At 35.5% G+C, this 18804-nt stretch overlaps 1 protein-coding gene across 1 annotated transcript; it reads left to right on the forward strand.

The window, feature by feature from the left end:
- The first annotated feature begins 5207 nt into the window (after positions 1 to 5207).
- LOC145641710 (RAF-like serine/threonine-protein kinase 20) lies at positions 5208 to 18255 on the forward strand. Its single transcript, XM_081692629.1, has 10 exons — positions 5208 to 5358; positions 6151 to 7715; positions 7861 to 9090; positions 9178 to 9255; positions 12343 to 12495; positions 14806 to 14969; positions 15379 to 15526; positions 15625 to 15747; positions 15898 to 15985; positions 17807 to 18255. Exons 2-10 carry the CDS (start codon positions 6411 to 6413, stop codon positions 17995 to 17997), a joined length of 3480 nt encoding a protein of 1159 aa, XP_081548755.1. The 5' UTR covers positions 5208 to 5358; positions 6151 to 6410; the 3' UTR covers positions 17998 to 18255.
- The last annotated feature ends 549 nt before the right edge of the window (positions 18256 to 18804 follow it).

Below are 18804 nucleotides of genomic sequence, written 5' to 3' on the forward strand. Positions count from 1 at the left end.
GCCCTAATAATAGGCCTCTACTTTATTCTGCTCGTATTCATGTGCGCTTTTTAATTAACATGCAATCAATAAGATTAAACCTAAATCTGTTTATCTATATTGGTTGAATTTAATGCACAAATAAACTATTATTGGCGATCACTTGAATTATAATCAAAGTTAACCTAACAAGATTATTAATTATCTTATTAAGCATGATTACAAGTACCAATTCCCTTTAAACATGCGTAAAAGGCGTGATCAAGCAATAACAATAAATATCAAGCAACACAATAAATAATCAATATCATGAATAATAATTATAATAATAATAATAATATCATAAATAAAATAATCATCATCAAAATAATAATAATAATAATAATATTCATAATCATAAATTATAACGATTATAATCATAATCATGTTCATGTTAATATTAAAGCATAATAAACATAGCAAGATCATAGGCATGATACTAACAAGATTAATAACAAATCCTAGCATGTCACTAAGCAATAAAAATCAAATCTTTAACCCTAACATGATACTAACAATCATAAATATTAGGAAGAACATAGGAAGCATCGTAACAATCATATTTAATATATTTGTTACCCTAGACATGATACTAGGAATATCATAATAACAATATAAACATGATTTCTACATCATAATATCAATAAATCAATAAAAGCACTTACTTTGATGCCTCGTACCTCTTTCTAATAACAAAATACACACGTTAGTAACTTCAAGGAAAATAATAAACAAAACAATTAAATTAAATAATTGAAAGAGAGATTTGGGACCAAACCCTCAGAAATTAAAACCTTTCACGTCTAGGGCGAAGGCAACTTCGAATATGGCTAGGTGTTTCTAGATCTTGCGAATGCGGAATTTTGTATAAAAAGCAAAGTTTTTAAAAGAAGAAAGAAATAGATGAATGAATTAGAGATGAATGATTTAAAGAATGCTAATGAAAACTGATTGTTGATGATTGAAAACGGAGTTTTTGATACGATATTTATAGAGAAAATCAGCCAAAAAAGATAAATTAACAAAACAGAGTCTGACGCTCAGAAAACAGAGCTGGCGCCAACCCTGGCTAGCTAGCGCCAGGCACTAACACTAGCGCCAGGCGCCAATGGCTAGCGCTAGGCGCCAGGCCTGGTTCCAGGCGCCAAGGCCTGGGGTCAGACGCCAAGCTTGATTTTAACGCGTTTTCGAAAATCCGATAAGTTTACCGTACTGGAGGATAAAATAATATATAATTTCTTCGAAAATGCTATTTGATTTTGATTAAAACTCTGAAAAGTCAACAAAAGTCAATTTATCAATGCTAATTGAATTAGGAATGAAAAGAACCTTTTAGAAGAATCTAGAAAACTAAAACCATTCCTAATTGCATTAGGAATGATAAATCATATAAGGCCCTCCCCTAGATCATTGGGCCGCATATAAAGCTCAAACCGGGCCCAGTTTAGTAAATTGACCATAACTTCCTCAATATTCATCGGAATTGGGCTTATAATATATCGTTGGAAAGGTCCTGTCAAGCCCCATCCAACTACACTACTATTGGACCCATATCATGGACCAACCAAACTGGATTGGATGTTTTCTTAAAATAAGTTTTCAAAAACAAAGAGAAGAGAAAAGAATTAAAACTATCCGCAACACTAGACTTTCCACACTTTCACTTCATTCGATTATGATTCGACGCGAAAGGTACTCATCACCGGGTTTGGTTTTGGGGAGACACAAATGGGTGTCTACAGATGTCCTAAGAGTACAACATCAATTGTTGATGGACCTATAGCATGCCTGAAGCGTGATAAATCAATAGGTTCTAAAGATAATTTAGTATCTTTGAAAAGGAAAGGAGTCACTATTGACAATGACAAATTTGAGGAAGTGGTAAATATTATTACATTTCTAGAAGAAAACACTTTTAGTAAAGTTAATATGTTTCATGATTATATAAAAGACTCCAGAAGAGTATGAAATATCCAACAAGATTAACATGTATCAAGTTTATAAATATAAATGATTGTCTTGCCAATTGTATAAAGAAACACATGTTGGTGTTCTAAAATCACATCACATTCATGGCCATGCATATAGTAAGTTTAATAAAGTGATCACTAGTGTTGAAAACTGACCAGAGTTCAAATTTAGAAAAGTGATTGGATGTGATAATTAAATTAGGCCATCTGGGTTTAATAATTACCCGTTATGGAAACCTGAAGTTTCATTTGATAATGTGCTGACACTTTCTCAATGTTAAATATATAAAATGAATTGAATGGCAAGACGTAATATTGAGATTGAGTTATATTTGGATTGTGAGTTATAATAATTTGTATTGATGAAAATTTCAAGATTTAATATGTTTTGATTTTTTTTTTGATATAAAAGAGTAATGGCTGATAAAGGAGTAATGGCTGACCAGAAGTTCACCAAAATAACTTATATATTATTGTCAACTATCAAGTGATCAGAAGCTCACCAAATACACTATTTAAGTCTTTAACGATCCAGAAGATCATCACCTACTAGAATTACGAGCAAGTGATTTATGCTTGTATAACAATTGGGGCTATTATATGTCAGCACATATTAAATTGGAGAAGAAAGAAAAACGTACAACTACACAACATATGTCTCCCCATTGACATTGATCTCCAGAAGAGAAAATATTATTGAAAATTTAATAATAAATACACATGAAATATAAAGTTAATGAATAAATGATTCTTCATCGAAATTGTTCTCCAGAACAGATAAATTTTGATTGTGATCCTCCAAATGAAATGAATTTTAATGCAAATTTATATACTAAGTTGGTATAGAATTAGACGCCCCTATAAAAGAGATATATTACCAACTTAGGGGGAGAAGAAATAGCAAAAGTTGGGAAAATCAAAATAAATAAATAAATAAAGATATATATTATCCCTATAATGGTAGTTTGAAAAGTTATATATATGCCAATTTTTGTATATATATTATCAAGATATGTTGCACATTTATGATTTGATTTGTACTCAGTTATGACTCATGTTGCATAGCGTTGAAGATACATTTTGGTCATATTAATTATGTGTATACATTGAGATAAAATCTTGCCAATTGTACTTGAATCACTACACCTGAAGTGTAGGTTGTATATGATCGGTTCCAAAATAAAGATATGTTTAATAGATATGATATTTGGCAAGATAGTGCAGTTGACACTAATAGTGTAATAGTATATAAATACCATAGTGTATGAAATACCCTAAAAGTGGTATAGATATCTGAATTATTATAATAGATGGCCTATGATGTATGAAAAATTATGATGGTACCAATGAGAAATGTATTCAAATATCATAGTAAAATAGCATGCGGAATGTAAGTTAAAGGAATTTTATGATACCGGTACATAATGGAACCGATGAATAATATGCATATGCATAATGGAATGGACTAATAAGTAAGGGATCTGAAATATATGTACATTTTGATGTCGACATAATGATAATGATCATAAGTTTATCATGGTCCCGAAGTCCAAGAAATATGGATTTTTAAATCCACACTGTGCAGTGTCTTGCATCATTTTGAGTCTTATATTCATGTGCATGTGAGTCACAGGTTAATGGTTTATTGCATATGTAGGAAGTTAGATGCATTACTCATTGTATAATGTGTTTAATATGTTATCATGTTTTATATATCTCATATTGCATGGATTAATTTCTTACAATGGTTGTGGTGTATGTGAATGTTCATTCAAAGTATAGTAACACATATTTACAACTTTGATGAAAAATTAGAAAGAGATATTTATATTCCAATGGGCTTATATTTGTAATGAAATTATTGATGACACTTATTTAATTGTACGTTATGAATCATGTAAAAAGAGTTCCTGAAGAACTTATATACAACGTATTTAAATATCCAGCCCTACAAAGTTTATCTCCTGAATAATGCAATTACTATCAAATTCTTGAAAAGTCTATGTGACTAAATCATTGACATCTCAACCTGAATTTTGAGCATATAAGTGTTAGTAATGAGAATTACTATTTGTATATGAAAGAGAACTATCGTGTTAATTATAAATATTCTAAAGAATCAACAAGATACTTATGCGTGAGACTGTTTTATCATGGTCCAGAAGAACCATGATCAATGTATATATATATTTTTTTTAATAGATCAATGTCTATAATTACATGTGCTATATTATTATTTCATACAAGATTGAAAAATCAACATTAATAATATCATGGGTTGCCATATTATTATTAAGGAATGTTTAATCAAATTATAATGATCATCAATTTCGATTATTCATGACCTCCAGAAGAAGGCATAAGTATAATAGTTAAGGCAACTTTGAACAGAGATTTTGAATGAAATGTGGACAAACACATGTATTATTGTTATAGGTTTGGTGATATGAAGACTCACTTGTTTGAGTAAAAATTTGAAGATTTGGAAGACTCGAAATTAAAATCAAGGGATGATATTATTCTGCGTCATGTGTGAAGACACTCAACTATATTGGATTCATTGCATTAGAAGACCTCAAGCTATACATTCATCAGGGGGAGAAATTACGCGCTGCACTCTTTTTCCCTAAACCATGGTTCTTGTCCCATATTAGATTTTCCTGGTAAGGTTTTTAACGAAGCAGCATTTCGAGCGTATTACGAAGAATGTTGTACTCTATTTCCTTCATTAGGTTTTTATCCCACAGGGTTTTTTCTAATAAGGTTTTAACGAGGCACAATCTTCGATAATGAACATTCAAGGGGAGTGTTATGAAAATATTGTGTGGATATCCATTATCCTCTTTGTATGTTTCCAGAATATTCTAGATCTAGGGTTTATTCCTATCTAAGCAAACCCTACTTATAATATTCTATGTATATATATATACCCCTATCATATGAAATAATATGAACATATATATTCTCTATCAATCTCTCTTATATTTCTCTTTATTTTACAACACGTGGTGATTTTTTTTACAAATTTGTCTTTATTTATTTCATATTATGTCTCTTCCAATTTTCTTCAATACTTTTACTTTTTATAATTTTTTAAAGAAGTGTTTAAAAACAGAGAAGCTAGTATCATAAATTCATAACAATACAAAATGACTACACTACCCTTGGTAGTGGTAAATAGACCCGCTACCGGGTAGTACTGTAGCTGTATACCTCCTAGATCTTTTCTTCTTTCCCCTTTAGATCTATTTCACGTTTGCGCTGCTTCGCTGCACTCACCCTTTCTCTCTCTCCTCCATTGGAGCGTGCTCTCACTCCTCCATTGAAGCGGCCTATGATCTTTCTCTCCTCCATTGAAGCAGCTTCTGAGGTAATATGTTTGTTTTAACCATCGAATATCAATTACACAATTCAGTGTTAATAGTTCAATTTAATTATCGGTTTTTAGTCAATTTAGGGTTCTTCTAATTTGAATTATTGAACTATTGGTTATATGTACTTAAGTTGTGAGAGATTATAGCTAGCGATCTTGTTGCTAATTTTGCTATTTGTATTCTTAAGTGAGAAGAATTTGTGAATTTTCGAGTTACTTTGATAATTCAGTCAACTTTGGTCGCTAATATGTTTCAGGCTTTTGCTTGTAAAACTTGAAACCATGAACATGTTCCTTTACTTTTGCCCTAGTCACCGGGACAACTATAACTGGTGGGAATTTGTTTCAGAGTTTCAATATAATTCTATGTGATTTTGGGTTGTCATATTAACTTTTCAACAGAACTGTTGATTAAAATTTTTAGGTACCCCTTTCAATGCCCTGGTCTTGTAATCTGCGTCAAAAGTACAAACTTTTGAAGAATTTGAACATAATACTTAAGAATAGGTCACACTCTCATGTTGTTTGCTTATATATTTGTAATGAAAATATATAAGACCAAAGCTAATGAATGCCCTGGGGCGTTGGCTAAGATAACTAAAAGTAGAAATATTAGATTGAAATCGACATTAATTACACGATTGACGTGTAATTTTGGCATGCGTTCCCAAATTAATAGCATTTTAGGAAACATTGTGTACGGTTATCTGACGTCTTGTGGCATTCGTTGGCAAGATCCAATATATAATACTAATACTATACTTCTATGACTGAATTCTTCTATTACAGGCAACTTTCTTTTATTAACTGGTTATTTAGGCGGAGTTTCAAGTTATAAAAGCTTAAAGAACTTCATAGTTCTGTTTGCTGAAGAATTGGTTCTTTGCATGTTATGTTGGCTGGCTGGTAGTGGTTTTTCTTGAGGTCAAATATGGTGCTTTTTCTTGCTACTATTTTTGTGCTGAAATCCTCATGGTATTTTGGAATGAGATTGAATTCTTGTTGATGACTTACGCTAAGATAGAGTTCTGGATACTTGAAAACTTAACATGGAACCTCAAAACGAGTTCAAACAAATGTACCACAATTATGTAGCAGCAGGTAATGAAGAAGTTCATCCTGTCTCTGAGAGGTTTATGCAAGATGCTACAAACTGCATAAACATGAACATGAGACCTCCAGAGAGTAGTGCATCAGAAGTCAAGCCAGTTCATAATTTTTCCATACAGACAGGAGAGGAATTTGCTCTTGAGTTTATGCGTGATCGTGTCCACTCGCGCAAACCTGCTGTCTCAAATGCAGTTAATGATCCACATGGTGCTACAAGTTATATGGATCTTAAAGGTATGTTAGGCATCAGGCATACTGGGTTTGAAAGTGGGTCAGATGTATCTATGCTTACACTATCAGAAAAAGGCCCGAAAGAGTTTGAAAGAAAGAACCCATCATTTAATGAGGGGAAAATTACACATGGGTCAATGCAGACAATACGCCAGAATTCCTCGGCTTATGGAAGTAGTCGAGGTTTGCATGGCTATGCTTCATCTGGAACATCAGATAGTTCATCAACGAAGATAAAGGTACTCTGCAGCTTTGGAGGTAAAATTTTACCTCGTCCAAGTGATGGGAGGCTTCGGTATGTTGGGGGTGAGACACGTATAATTCGTATAAACAAAGATATTTCTTGGCAGGATCTTAAGCAGAAAACATCTGCAATGTTAGATTGCCCTCATACCATTAAGTATCAGCTTCCAGGGGAAGATCTCGATGCTCTGGTGTCAGTGTCAAGTGACGAGGATCTGCAGAATATGATGGAAGAGAGTAATGTTTTGGGAAATGGAGAAGCAATGAAAAAACTCAGGCTATTTCTGTTAACCTCAAGTGATTTGGAGGAAGCTCATTATAGTTTGAGTGGCGGAGATGTGGATTCTGAGTTTCAGTATGTTGTTGCTTTGAATTGCATGGAGATGGGAAGTAGAAAACACTCAGGCATGCATGATATAGCAGGCTCTTCAGCGAATGATTTAGATTCATTAATGGTCCATAATGCTGACAGGGGTAGTAACAATGTAGCAGGTGCAGTTGGAGTAAGCAGTTCATCTCATGGTGGAGGTGCTGTTCCATCAACAGGAATACCACCTTCACAGCCAATTGTACCTGGAACTTCCAGCAGTCATTTGCCCCATCCTCATCAGTTTCAAGGACAAGCAATTCACCTTGAAGAATTTAAGGGGTATCCACTGCACGGTGGTCATGATGTTCATCCCTCTGCACACTTGACCCGAGAGGCAAGTAATACTATTACGTCACAGCATGGAATGTCAACACATCTTCAGAAAACGATAGATGCTCAGGTATGTGAAAACAAATTTAAATTTGTAGTTTAAACAGTATTATGGAAGAGAAAGTGATAGCTGAAGATTCTGTCCACAAAATAACTGATTATTATAATGGATTCACCTCTCTAAGCTTGATAATATTTTTTCACAATCTCATCAGGGTGACACAAAGGGTAATCTTCCTACTGAAGAAGCATCTGGGTCCACTTTCAACAACGCTGTAGTGAAAGATTTCTCCGAGTTACCACCAAAAGGTGAAAAAAGACACAAGGAACATAGCCAGACCTCTCAGTCTGATGCTGTGCATTTACCACGGGTTTTAGAGCCGACCAATCTTGAAAATTCGCACCCTTTTGACTATGAATGTGCTTCTGAACATGCTCACTCAGAACCTAATTCATTGAATATGAATCACAATGAACTTTCTGCAGCCTCAAGGCCTTATCTCTCAGTGAACATACCTAGGGAGCAGGGAGAGCTGCTGAGCCGGCTAACTAAATCTGATGACTCCCTTAATGCTCAGTTTCTTATGTCACATTCACATACTTCAGCAGTTCAGGAGGATCCAGTCCCAAAGTCATCTGGAAACTCACAAAATATGAACGTGGTGGCTGAGTCAGCCATGCGTACTGACTCTAGAGTGGTTGACAGTGAAGGAGTTATATATTCGGCAGATAAAGACAGTGTTTCAACAGCACGCGAAGCTAATCCATTTGTTGAACATAACTCGGAAACATCTCTCCCAAACGATAATCATAGGGGACACCTTGTTGATAGAGGTGAAGTTGAGCAGGCACGTACTGATGCTAGCAAACCATCTAATAGTGAGCAACATGATCGTGCTTCTACTCTTGCTGAGCACAAAAGAGCAGATGGAGCTGGCCAAAATTCCACCGGTAATGTTGATGAGAGTATCCTTATAGATATCAATGACCGCTTTCCTCGTGATTTGCTATCAGATATGTTCTCGAAGGCTATTTTATCTGAGGAATTATCTAGCATTAATCTGCCGCATGATGGGGCTGGCTTGAGCATGAATATTGAAAATCATGAACCAAAGCATTGGTCTTTCTTTCAAAATCTGGCTAAGGATGATTTTCGGAAAGATGTTTCTTTGATGGATCAGGATCATCCTATTTATTCATCTGGACTTGCCAAAGTTGATGGAGAAGGTCCAGGTGTTTACCATTTTACACCTTTATCAACAGATGTGATTTCTTCCAGTAATGTTGATTCCCACATGTTTTGTGAATATGATCACATAGAGTTGCCTGATACTGCTTTGGCTGATCAGGTAGTCTCTACATCAGATTATAACCCCTCCTTGCAGCCAAAATGTAGTGAAGCTGTCCAATATGATGGTGTTGGGGCTTCATACTCAGATTATGAGGTAAATTAATGTATTGTTAATTTATTATTATGAGATGTGATTGGATGTTGACATTATAAGTTTTCCTAACCAATTTAATATTGGCAGGAAGCTAAACATGAGACAAAGTATGTTGGTCTTCCTCCTCTAGGGCCTCTTGTGGACTTTGACATTAGCACCTTGCAGGTATCATCTTGTCTTTACATGTATAAATATTACTTATTTTATTATTCTAATTTGTAATTGTTTGTTTGATTTGATTAGAAGCTAAAAATTCTATTACTTAATTTACAAATCCTTCGATTGAGCAAATCTGTTTTGTAAGGAAAAACTCTAAATACACCAAGTTTCTTGTTGACAGTTTTAGTTAATCCTATTTTCTTGTATTGAAGTGAAATTTTTTTTCTTTAAGATAAAAGAATATTAAGTTTTAATAGAGATTAGTTTAAAAAATTGAGCTCACAACCACTATATTTTATGCTGCTCTCACTTTATTTTCTGAAATCTTGTAATGGCTTTATCCTATTTCTATCTTTGTTATTTGTAAAAATTAAACTTTCAATTGAGGATTCATTCTCCACTAATGAATTTGTAGTGTTGCATTTTACTGGTTGAAATTTTGTTCCTTTGGTGGACTAGAAATGTACATAGTATATAATTGATCAGCTAGGAAGAAATAAAAATGTCAACATCGTTATATGGAAGAAGCTTCCTTATGATGTGGGTCGTAATTGCATTAGATTATAGACATCCTTCTTGTAATATATACTTCATATTTTCCCCCTCGTGTGTGTACACGTGCACGCTTGTTTTTATGGCCAGCTATAATGGCTAGCATTATAATGTAATATTTTATTCTTGTCTTGTTACATGGTATGGAGCTCACTTAAATGCTATACATAAATTGCTTACCTTATTAATGAAGAGGCTGACAGGCTCTCTCCTAAATCCCAAAAGAGAGCTCGGGAATTTAGATATGTATTGCCTCTTTAGAAAGTCTTGTAAAGCCCTCCTTATTGTTGATTTCTAATATTAGAGTCATAAGGCCCTTGATATCTTCCAGTTAGAATACTTGTATGTGGAAATATTTTACTTTACCCCTGAAATTTTGCCATTACAGATGCACCCCCCCCCCCCCCCCCCCCCCTCTCTCTTTTTTTGGCAGTTTACATGTTACCTTTATTATATGTGCTGGATTATATAAATCACCCTACATTTTCCTTTGCGTTACTTTAACTGTTAAAATGTTGATATGTCATTGAAGGATCTATTAAATTAAATGAAATTTCAAATTAAATAAGCTTTACGCTTTTTCAAATGCCCCCTTCCAGACATTGCCCCCTCCATTCCCCTATCCCCACCGTCCTTCACCCGACCTCAACCCTCATTGTGGATCTTTGTGAAAACAATGAACCCTTTAGACTACTTCGCACTTTCAATAGGAACCCCAAAACTGATTCCCAATGCCCAAACTGCTTCCCTCTTTCCATCGTTCCTTTCCCTCATTCCTCATTCCTCATTTTCAGTTTCACCCACAAATACAGCTTCTCTCTTACTTTATGGCAGCTTAAACTTCTTTACCTTCCTCCCAATCCTCCAGCTTATTATCCACCTACTCCTAAACTGAAAAAAGTTACATGTATGGGGGAAAATTCCAACCTGCTCAATGAAGGCAGTTTGGTAGTTCCCCATTGGGCAAAATCCCCTACTCTGGTTTTTTCTTTTGGACCTTATAGTTTTGTATCTGAGGGCATTTGAGGCAGCTTAGCCAACCTCAAATTATGAGGAGGGCTGCATGTTTTTTTTCATGATAAAATAGTTCTTTTGAATACAGATCATCTCATCCATTGAAGACTCTTGTTTGGTTCCTTCTATTAAGAGACCCCTCTTGATCTAGGCAGCATCTTTCAGAATCTAAAGAGGGGGGGGGGGGGGGGGGGGGGGGGTTGGCTAGGAACCCTTTACATTATTTGGGTCTTGTTCTTCTTTGTGGTGTCCTTGATATTTGTTGAAAATGACATAGATTGTCTTTGAGTTGGGTTTCAAACTTTCATCTGTCTGATTGTGATACGTAACCATAACCTGTGCTCAAGGGTACGAGAGTAGCTTTTAGTTTTCATATGTTTCTGTTCTTGTTTACAATCTAGCTTATATTCAGTCATCTAACGAAGATTCTGAAGATGCAGATTGAAAAAACCCTCATATGGGCCCGACATCATCATCTTGCCCCTGGCTGTCACTATCTCACCTGACTCCCCCTCCCCCTCTCCCCCTCTCTTATTGACCAGCAGGGGACTGACCACATTAACTGATTGTTACCCACTGGTGCAACTGTATTACCTGCAGTTGAATTTTAGAAAATAACCACTAAGTAGTCTAGGTATAACCACTTTTGGTATCTTCTTCCTCTCATTCTCCCTGTTGCTGCTTGCCATAATGCATGGACCACCCAATAGTTATTGTTGTGCTTCTCTTGTTCTCCACTGCCATTCATTCTTTTGCTGTTGTGCTTCCCTTTTCTCCACTGTCATTCATTCTTTGCTTTGCTCTCTTTCTCTCTGGTGGGAATGTGTTTGTGGCTGTTTGTGCTAATTGGTAACTGGTTCAAGCATGAAGGCAACTAAGGTAAAAGAGAATTAGAAATAGAAAAAGGGAGGGGTATTTGACTGGTTTCTCTTGATTGAAAATTTGAGATTCTGAAGCTCAATTCTCAAGGGTACTTTGTGAAACCTTGTGAACAAATTTTTTTTCTAGGAACTGTATGTAAATGGCAAATAGTGAAGGAGTATGTATAAAATTTCTTAATATATCTTTAAAGATGAGTTTAAGTACTATATTGGTCCTCATCTTCTACTATTGATTTGCCAAGCTGTTGTGGGTTGGTTTTGAGGAAATCACTTTCCTTTTGCAATTATCAACAGTGTTAGTCTTCATATATACCACTTAAATATAATGCATTTTTCTTGCTAAGCTTTGTCATTCCTGGTGAAGTGGTTCTGAGTCTTCTCACACACTTTTTAAGCATATTTGTCTTAGAATATTGAAAGTCATTTAAATTGAGTATGTGTGTGTTCGCTTCCGTATCAATCAACCAAAGCCTTAACCCCCCACTTATGGGATTAAGGCTTTCATTGATTGATTGATAGTGTGTTTGCTTCCATATTTACTGGCTTGTAGATTGAAGATCTAGTGGTACAGGTTGATAGTGTTGTGGCAGTGCATCTGTTTTGCTTCTGAAATGACTCCCTTTAATTGCTTTTCCTGTTCTTGCAGATTATAAAAAATGATGATCTTGAAGAGCTTAGAGAACTGGGTTCAGGAACTTTTGGCACTGTGTATCATGGAAAATGGAGGGGAACAGATGTTGCTATTAAGCGAATAAAGAAAAGTTGTTTTACCGGTCGTTCATCAGAGCAAGAAAGATTGGTAATTTTTCTATACTCATAAATTTTTATTACTACCTTCGCTAAAACTTATTTGCAACTTTTGCCATTTTCGGTTGCTATCTATTATGTGCAACATTTTTTTTTCTTTCCACTTTTAGCAACTTTTTGCCAATTAATGATCATATTACCCTTACTTAAACAACTTAGACATCTAATTAAATCACTAACTTGATTTAACTCTTTACCTAATGAATCTGATTATTGTAATCATTTTCACCAAAAATCTTTCATCTTCATCAAAATCATTCACCTGCCTCACCATTCATCTCCATCAGAATAATTCATCTCCCTCACCCTTCTTCAATTTCATCATAATCATTTATCTCCCTCACCCTTCTTCAATTTCATCAAAAGCATTCATCTTCATCAAAATCTTTCATCTCCCTCACCATTCAATTTCATCAAAATCATTCATCTTCTATTGCGATTTGGGTTCGTGTGGTCGTGGGTTCAAATTCGTGGAATTGCGTTCGTCTGGTTCGTGGGTCCAAGTTCGTGGGGGTGGTTTTTAGGGGTTTCAGTTCTAGTTCGTGGGGGTGGCGTGAGTTTCGTGGGGATGGGTTTCAGATCGGGTTTGTAGGGGTGGCGTGAGTTTCGTGGGGGTGGTTTTAGATCTGGTTTTATGTTGGTGGCTTAATTGGGAGTAAATTCAATTCGTGGTGGTTTCGATTTAATTGAATTTCGTGGTGGTTTCTTGGGTCGTGGTGGTTTTGCTGGTTTGTGTTGGTTATGGGTGGGTTCGTGGTGGTTTTCATGTGTTCGTGGTGGTTTGCTGGGTTCGTGGGTGGTTTGTTGGGTTCGTGGTTGGGTTTTGGTGTTTCTGGCTGGTTCGTGATTGGGTTTCGACGGTTTGGGTTCTGAGTGTCGGTGGTTCTGGTGGTTGTCGGTGGTGTTCTGGTGGTTGTCGGTGATGGTTCTGGTGGTTGTCGATGGTGGTCTGGTGGTTGTCGATGGTGGTCTGGTGGTTGTCGGCTATGTTACATGGACTCGGGTACGTGTGTCGGACACGGATACGTGTCCGAGTGTCCGATCGTCAATTTCCAAAATTTTAGGACACGGGGACTCTGTCCTATATTTGGACACGGGTGCGGGGACACGGCACTTTCATATTTTACAAAAAAAATATACAGTACATTACAAATTATTTAAATATTTCATTAATTTTCTTTGTTTAATACCTTGGAAATTAAAATATAATATTATTTTAAAATAATTTCAAATGGAGTAATTTAAATAATACAGTAGCATGACAAATAATATAGATTAAAAAATACTTGTAGTAAAAGTATGTAGTAACAAGTGTACTGGTATAAAAGAGAGAGAATGAGTGGTCAAAAGTCAAAGGACAAATAAAGTAACTAAATTCAAAATCTACCACACAGCTGTCCCACTTTTCCACCCTTATTAATTAAGGGCTGTCCCACTTTTCCATCTTTTCCTCACTCATATCAGAGTAAATACCAAAATTTTCATTTTCTCTTGCTAATATCGACCAACTCATGCCGGAAACAATGGAGTCTGCGAAAAATTTATACTAAGTCACGATTTCAAGTTGGCAAAAATGGAGTTTCAGCCTCTCTCTGAAGTGTCCGAGTGCTCACTGCCGAATCTGACACGAATTCCGTGTCCGTGTCCGCGTCGTGTCGTGTCGACATGGACACTTCGGGATTTTGGCCGAGTCCGGTGAACGTAGGTTGTCGGTGATGGTGATGGTTCTGGGTCTATGTGGTTATGGGTTTTTGTTTATTATTATTTTTTTTAGGTAGGATTAATAGTTAACCAAGTGCCCTTAGTTTTTAATAATCATCCTTTAAAAGTTTTGCCTAGGAGTCCGTGCTACCCCCTTTGTTGCAAATAACTGTTAACGGAGGTAGTAGATCAATATTTTGTACCTTCTTCCATTATAATTTGCCTACATATGATAATGATTTCCATAACTTTGAAAATAAAATTTGTGGCATAGCTCTATTTTAAAGTTTTCAAAATGTAGAGAGTGTTTTTTCCCACCTTATTATAACAAAGCTTATATATGGATGTTAATTAATCCTCTCTACTCTAAACCATCAACAATTTTACAATCGTCACGCATAGATTCTGCCAGGAACGCAGGGTCTTGGTAGTGTTTGATGCAATTTTAGATGTGCATAGTTAGAGCCTTGTCTTACTAGTCAAAACTGGAAGAGTTTCTGTTTCTGTAAGACTGACATAACAATTTCTTCTTTTTCTTACTAAGTTGGATGTAAGATACCTATTATGCTTCTAATTTGCATTTATGTTTTGCAATTCTTAGACTGTAGAGTTCTGGCATGAAGCTGAAATCCTCTCAAAGCTTCACCATCCAAATGTGGTGGCATTTTACGGCGTTGTTCAAGATGGACCTGGAGGAACATTAGCCACAGTTACAGAGTTTATGGTTGATGGTTCTTTGCGGCATGTTCTTCTTAGGAAGGACAGGTAGAGATTCTGGCCCTGCTTTAGCTTTTGTTCTCTGAAGAGGAGTGACTACCTGCAATTTTTTTGTTTGGCTAAAAGGACTGTACTTCACTCTATAATCTGAAATCTTAAATAAGCGAAGTGTCAAAAAAAAAAAAAAAAAAAAAATCAACCTATTCTGTTGTGATCAGTGATTGGAGTAAATTTATTATAAAGGACTTCTTTGATGATTTATATATGTTTGTTCAATAGCTAAAGGAGCCAGACAATTTATCAATCATTGGGTTCGGAATAAAATGGACTAAATTATATTGGAAAATAAACTGTTTGGTCTTGGATTTTATTCCGTACACAAAGATTGATAAATCTTCTTAGGCAGTTCATCAATCTTTTGTATCCCACTTTTCTTCTTCAATGTGGTATTATGTAGACATCTGGACCGCCGCAAGCGACTGATAATTGCAATGGATGCTGCATTTGGAATGGAGTATTTACATTCGAAAAATATTGTGCATTTTGATTTGAAGTGCGACAATTTGCTCGTAAATTTGAAAGATCCTTCACGGCCCATTTGCAAGGTATCTTTATTTGTAAAAAGCGACAGGTCCATATGAAGGTGACTTGCATTTTGTATCATCAATTCCAAACAACTTATTATGTCCTCTTCTACCACTAGGTTGGTGATTTTGGTCTATCAAAAATCAAGCGAAACACATTGGTATCTGGTGGAGTAAGAGGAACTCTACCATGGATGGCTCCTGAACTTTTAAATGGAAGTAGCAGTAAGGTCTCCGAGAAGGTAATCCCTTGAAGCTTTGTGGCCTCGATGAAGTCTACTCTACTTTTGTCAACTCAAACTTCTTCAACATACTCGAACAGTCAAACCAACACCTTTTTTTTTTGTGTGCTTTCATTGCTTTGTCTGACTGATTACTGTTCTCTGGATCAGGTTGATGTGTTTTCTTTTGGAATTGTACTATGGGAAATCCTCACTGGGGAAGAACCCTATGCAAACATGCATTATGGTGCCATTATAGGTACGTGTACAGTATCCGTCTTTTCAGATTTCCTCCACTAGTGATAGTTGCAATTATTGCTGCCTCTTTTCATTAGTGCTTGACACTCTTGTTATCTGAGGCTATGATGTCTTGTTTAGAAATGGCAAAAGGTCAGATTTGGGTTAGGTACAGCAGATTTCAATTCTGATTTGATTACTGATCAGAATAAAGATCTGATCTGGCTCAACTCTGACCTAAATTGGACCCTTTTGACTCAAACTCTGGCCGTTAAATATTTGCTTCAAAGCTTTCATAGATTTAATATCTTCCATGATTTTTTGTTGAACGAGATAAAATGTTTTGAAACCTGTAACGAACTTTTTTTTTAAAAAAAAAAATTTTACCCTGAATAATCTTAAATTAATAGATCCTCCGTTTTGTTAGTTGTTGCATCTGAATTTATAGTCTTTATGACATGTATTTTTTTTTTATTTTTTTTATTTTTTATAATATCATTAATTATGTAGTCAAAAGAGTTATAATATGTAGTTAGTTCAAAATTTCAAATCAAAGTGAACTCAATTAGATCCCATTTAGCTATTTTTTTTACCACTCTCTTTTTGAGATTGCCTCATCCCCTTATTCACTCTATCAAGAGTTTGAATTTTCTCTTTAGCATGTGGGGTAGTAAATGTAATTTAAGTAGATAGAAATTGTGGGGATTATGCTATTTAAAAAGGAATGGGAGCAATGTTTTGGGGACAACCTGAAAGGTAAATGAGGCAATCTTTTAGGGAGGAATAGAGAGAAGTTTAACTGTGCGATTTCGCCTTATGAACTCAATTGTTTGGGCCGGACTCCATCGGAATTTGTTTAGTATCTGATTCTGACCCAACTCTTTGGAGTCGGATAATACTTCGGATTTTGATTCGAATAATTATTTTCAGATTATATTTTTTTGCTTCGGATTGTGTCTGAATCTTCATCCCGTAGTAATATTACCTTCGTTTCAATAATTCTTTTTGTAAAATATTGTTGGATTCTATTTCAGATTCAGCTTATATATATATTAATTATCAACTATTTTGTAAATGCATAATTTCAAAATATATTTTTATAAACTTTTATTTATTAATTAATGTATATTTACATTTATTGGTCAAAGTGGTGTCTTGAAAAGTAAAGAAGTTAAAACATTGCATCTATTGTGAAACAAAAGTTGAATATCTGTGGCAACCAACGTCTTGTAAGTCGTGATTATTGGTAGTATATGAAAGCTAATCAATTTGTTGGTGTCAAACAAATGAAATATAAATTATAATATATCAATTGAACTGCTTCTTACACCTTAATATGCTTGTATTACCCCCCCCCCTCTCTTTTTTCCCTCTCTTTCTCTTTCCCTTGAGAGTGCATGTGAGATTTTGAGCTCATCTCATCTCTGGAAGTGCTTTGTTTCTTTGGGTCATATACTTGATTAGATGGTCATGTGAAAAAATTAAAGATCGTATGGATAAAAATATTTTGAATTGAGTTTGTGTTGAGAATGGCTCTGTGATCATTAATGACTTTAACGTGCCTCAATTATGCCATTTTGTTGAGATTCAGTGTTGTGTTTCTTGGCTGTGCTCTTGTCCATGTGCTTGTATATATTTGCTGTATTATGGTCTAAAATCTTCCTTCTTTCACTTCTTCCTCTCCGGTAAATTTAGTTCCAAATTTCTGTCATTTGCGTAGTTTCTTTTTCTATTAGTGAATATATTTATGTTGTTTCCCTTTATCGCTCTGTTGAGAAAAAATGGGAGGCGTGGTTGGAGTTGGTGGTGGCATCTATAACAAAGATGCTTTTTCATGATGCAGGGGGAATTGTGAATAACACATTGAGGCCTCCTATTCCCAATTATTGTGATCCCGAGTGGAGAGTGCTCATGGAACAGTGCTGGGCTCCAAATCCTTCGGCTCGGCCTTCATTTACAGAAATTGCGGGCAGATTACGTTCAATGGCTGCTGCATGCCCAACTAAAGCAGCGGGTCCAAAAGCATCTCACTAGTTTATTGTCAATTCGATGCAGTTTTTAATGGCATATATCAATATTGAAGTATAAAAGCTTTTCTAAGTATATGTATTTTACACACTTAATTGTCAGCTTCCCTCAGTGTATTTTCTGAAGCAGGAGCTATATTCGTAGATACACCGTCAATCTTGTCCTAAATTTCACATTCACTTTGATAATTTGCAGAACCTCGATCATTTATTTTGTACAGAAGTGTGGTGAAACTTATGACAACTTTGCCAATTTTTTATGTAATCTCCTTTGGCTAGGCACTTATCGATTATTGAGTATATTCAATTAAGTGTATGAATGTGTGTTTACTTGGTAGGAAATACTGGTTGATCTTTATGATCAACAAAAATTGTCAATCATAAGGGTGTAAATGAGATTTCCATCATTTAATAAGGGACGATGTGATAAATTAGCCATTGACAGCTGGCACTCTTGCCATATCACTACTCCGGTTCACAATTTCACAATTCACACAGTTAAAATTATTTTCCATCGAACTTTCTCTCTCTTCATTCTTCTCAATCACTCAACAATGGAGGCAACTTCCAAGAGTAGAGCTCACTGAAACGACAATCGATATCAAACGTGAAAGCATTCCACCACCACCACGACCATAACCATCATCACAACCACCGTCGTATATATTCCATCTCCTCTCTTTGTGGACTTCGTCGTCGACAACCTCACTTCTACCGTTAACAACCCATCTTCGAAAGTCAAGCTCAATAGAGGGAGCTTGAATGGAGGACATGGTCACCCCTACCCTTAGGGGTTGACCATACCATTAATTTC

The sequence above is a fragment of the Chenopodium album genome, chromosome 8, assembly GCF_948465745.1.
Source record: "Chenopodium album chromosome 8, dcCheAlbu1.1, whole genome shotgun sequence".
Lineage (NCBI taxonomy): Eukaryota > Viridiplantae > Streptophyta > Magnoliopsida > Caryophyllales > Amaranthaceae > Chenopodium > Chenopodium album.

Coding starts and splice junctions, on each gene's coding strand:
- LOC145641710 (XM_081692629.1), top strand. CDS start 6,411: ATGGAACCTCAAAACGAGTTCAAACAAATGTACCACAATTATGTAGCA. Junction 9,091..9,177: donor CTTCATACTCAGATTATGAG/GTAAATTAATGT, acceptor TAATATTGGCAG/GAAGCTAAACATGAGACAAA. Junction 14,970..15,378: donor GTTCTTCTTAGGAAGGACAG/GTAGAGATTCTG, acceptor GGTATTATGTAG/ACATCTGGACCGCCGCAAGC.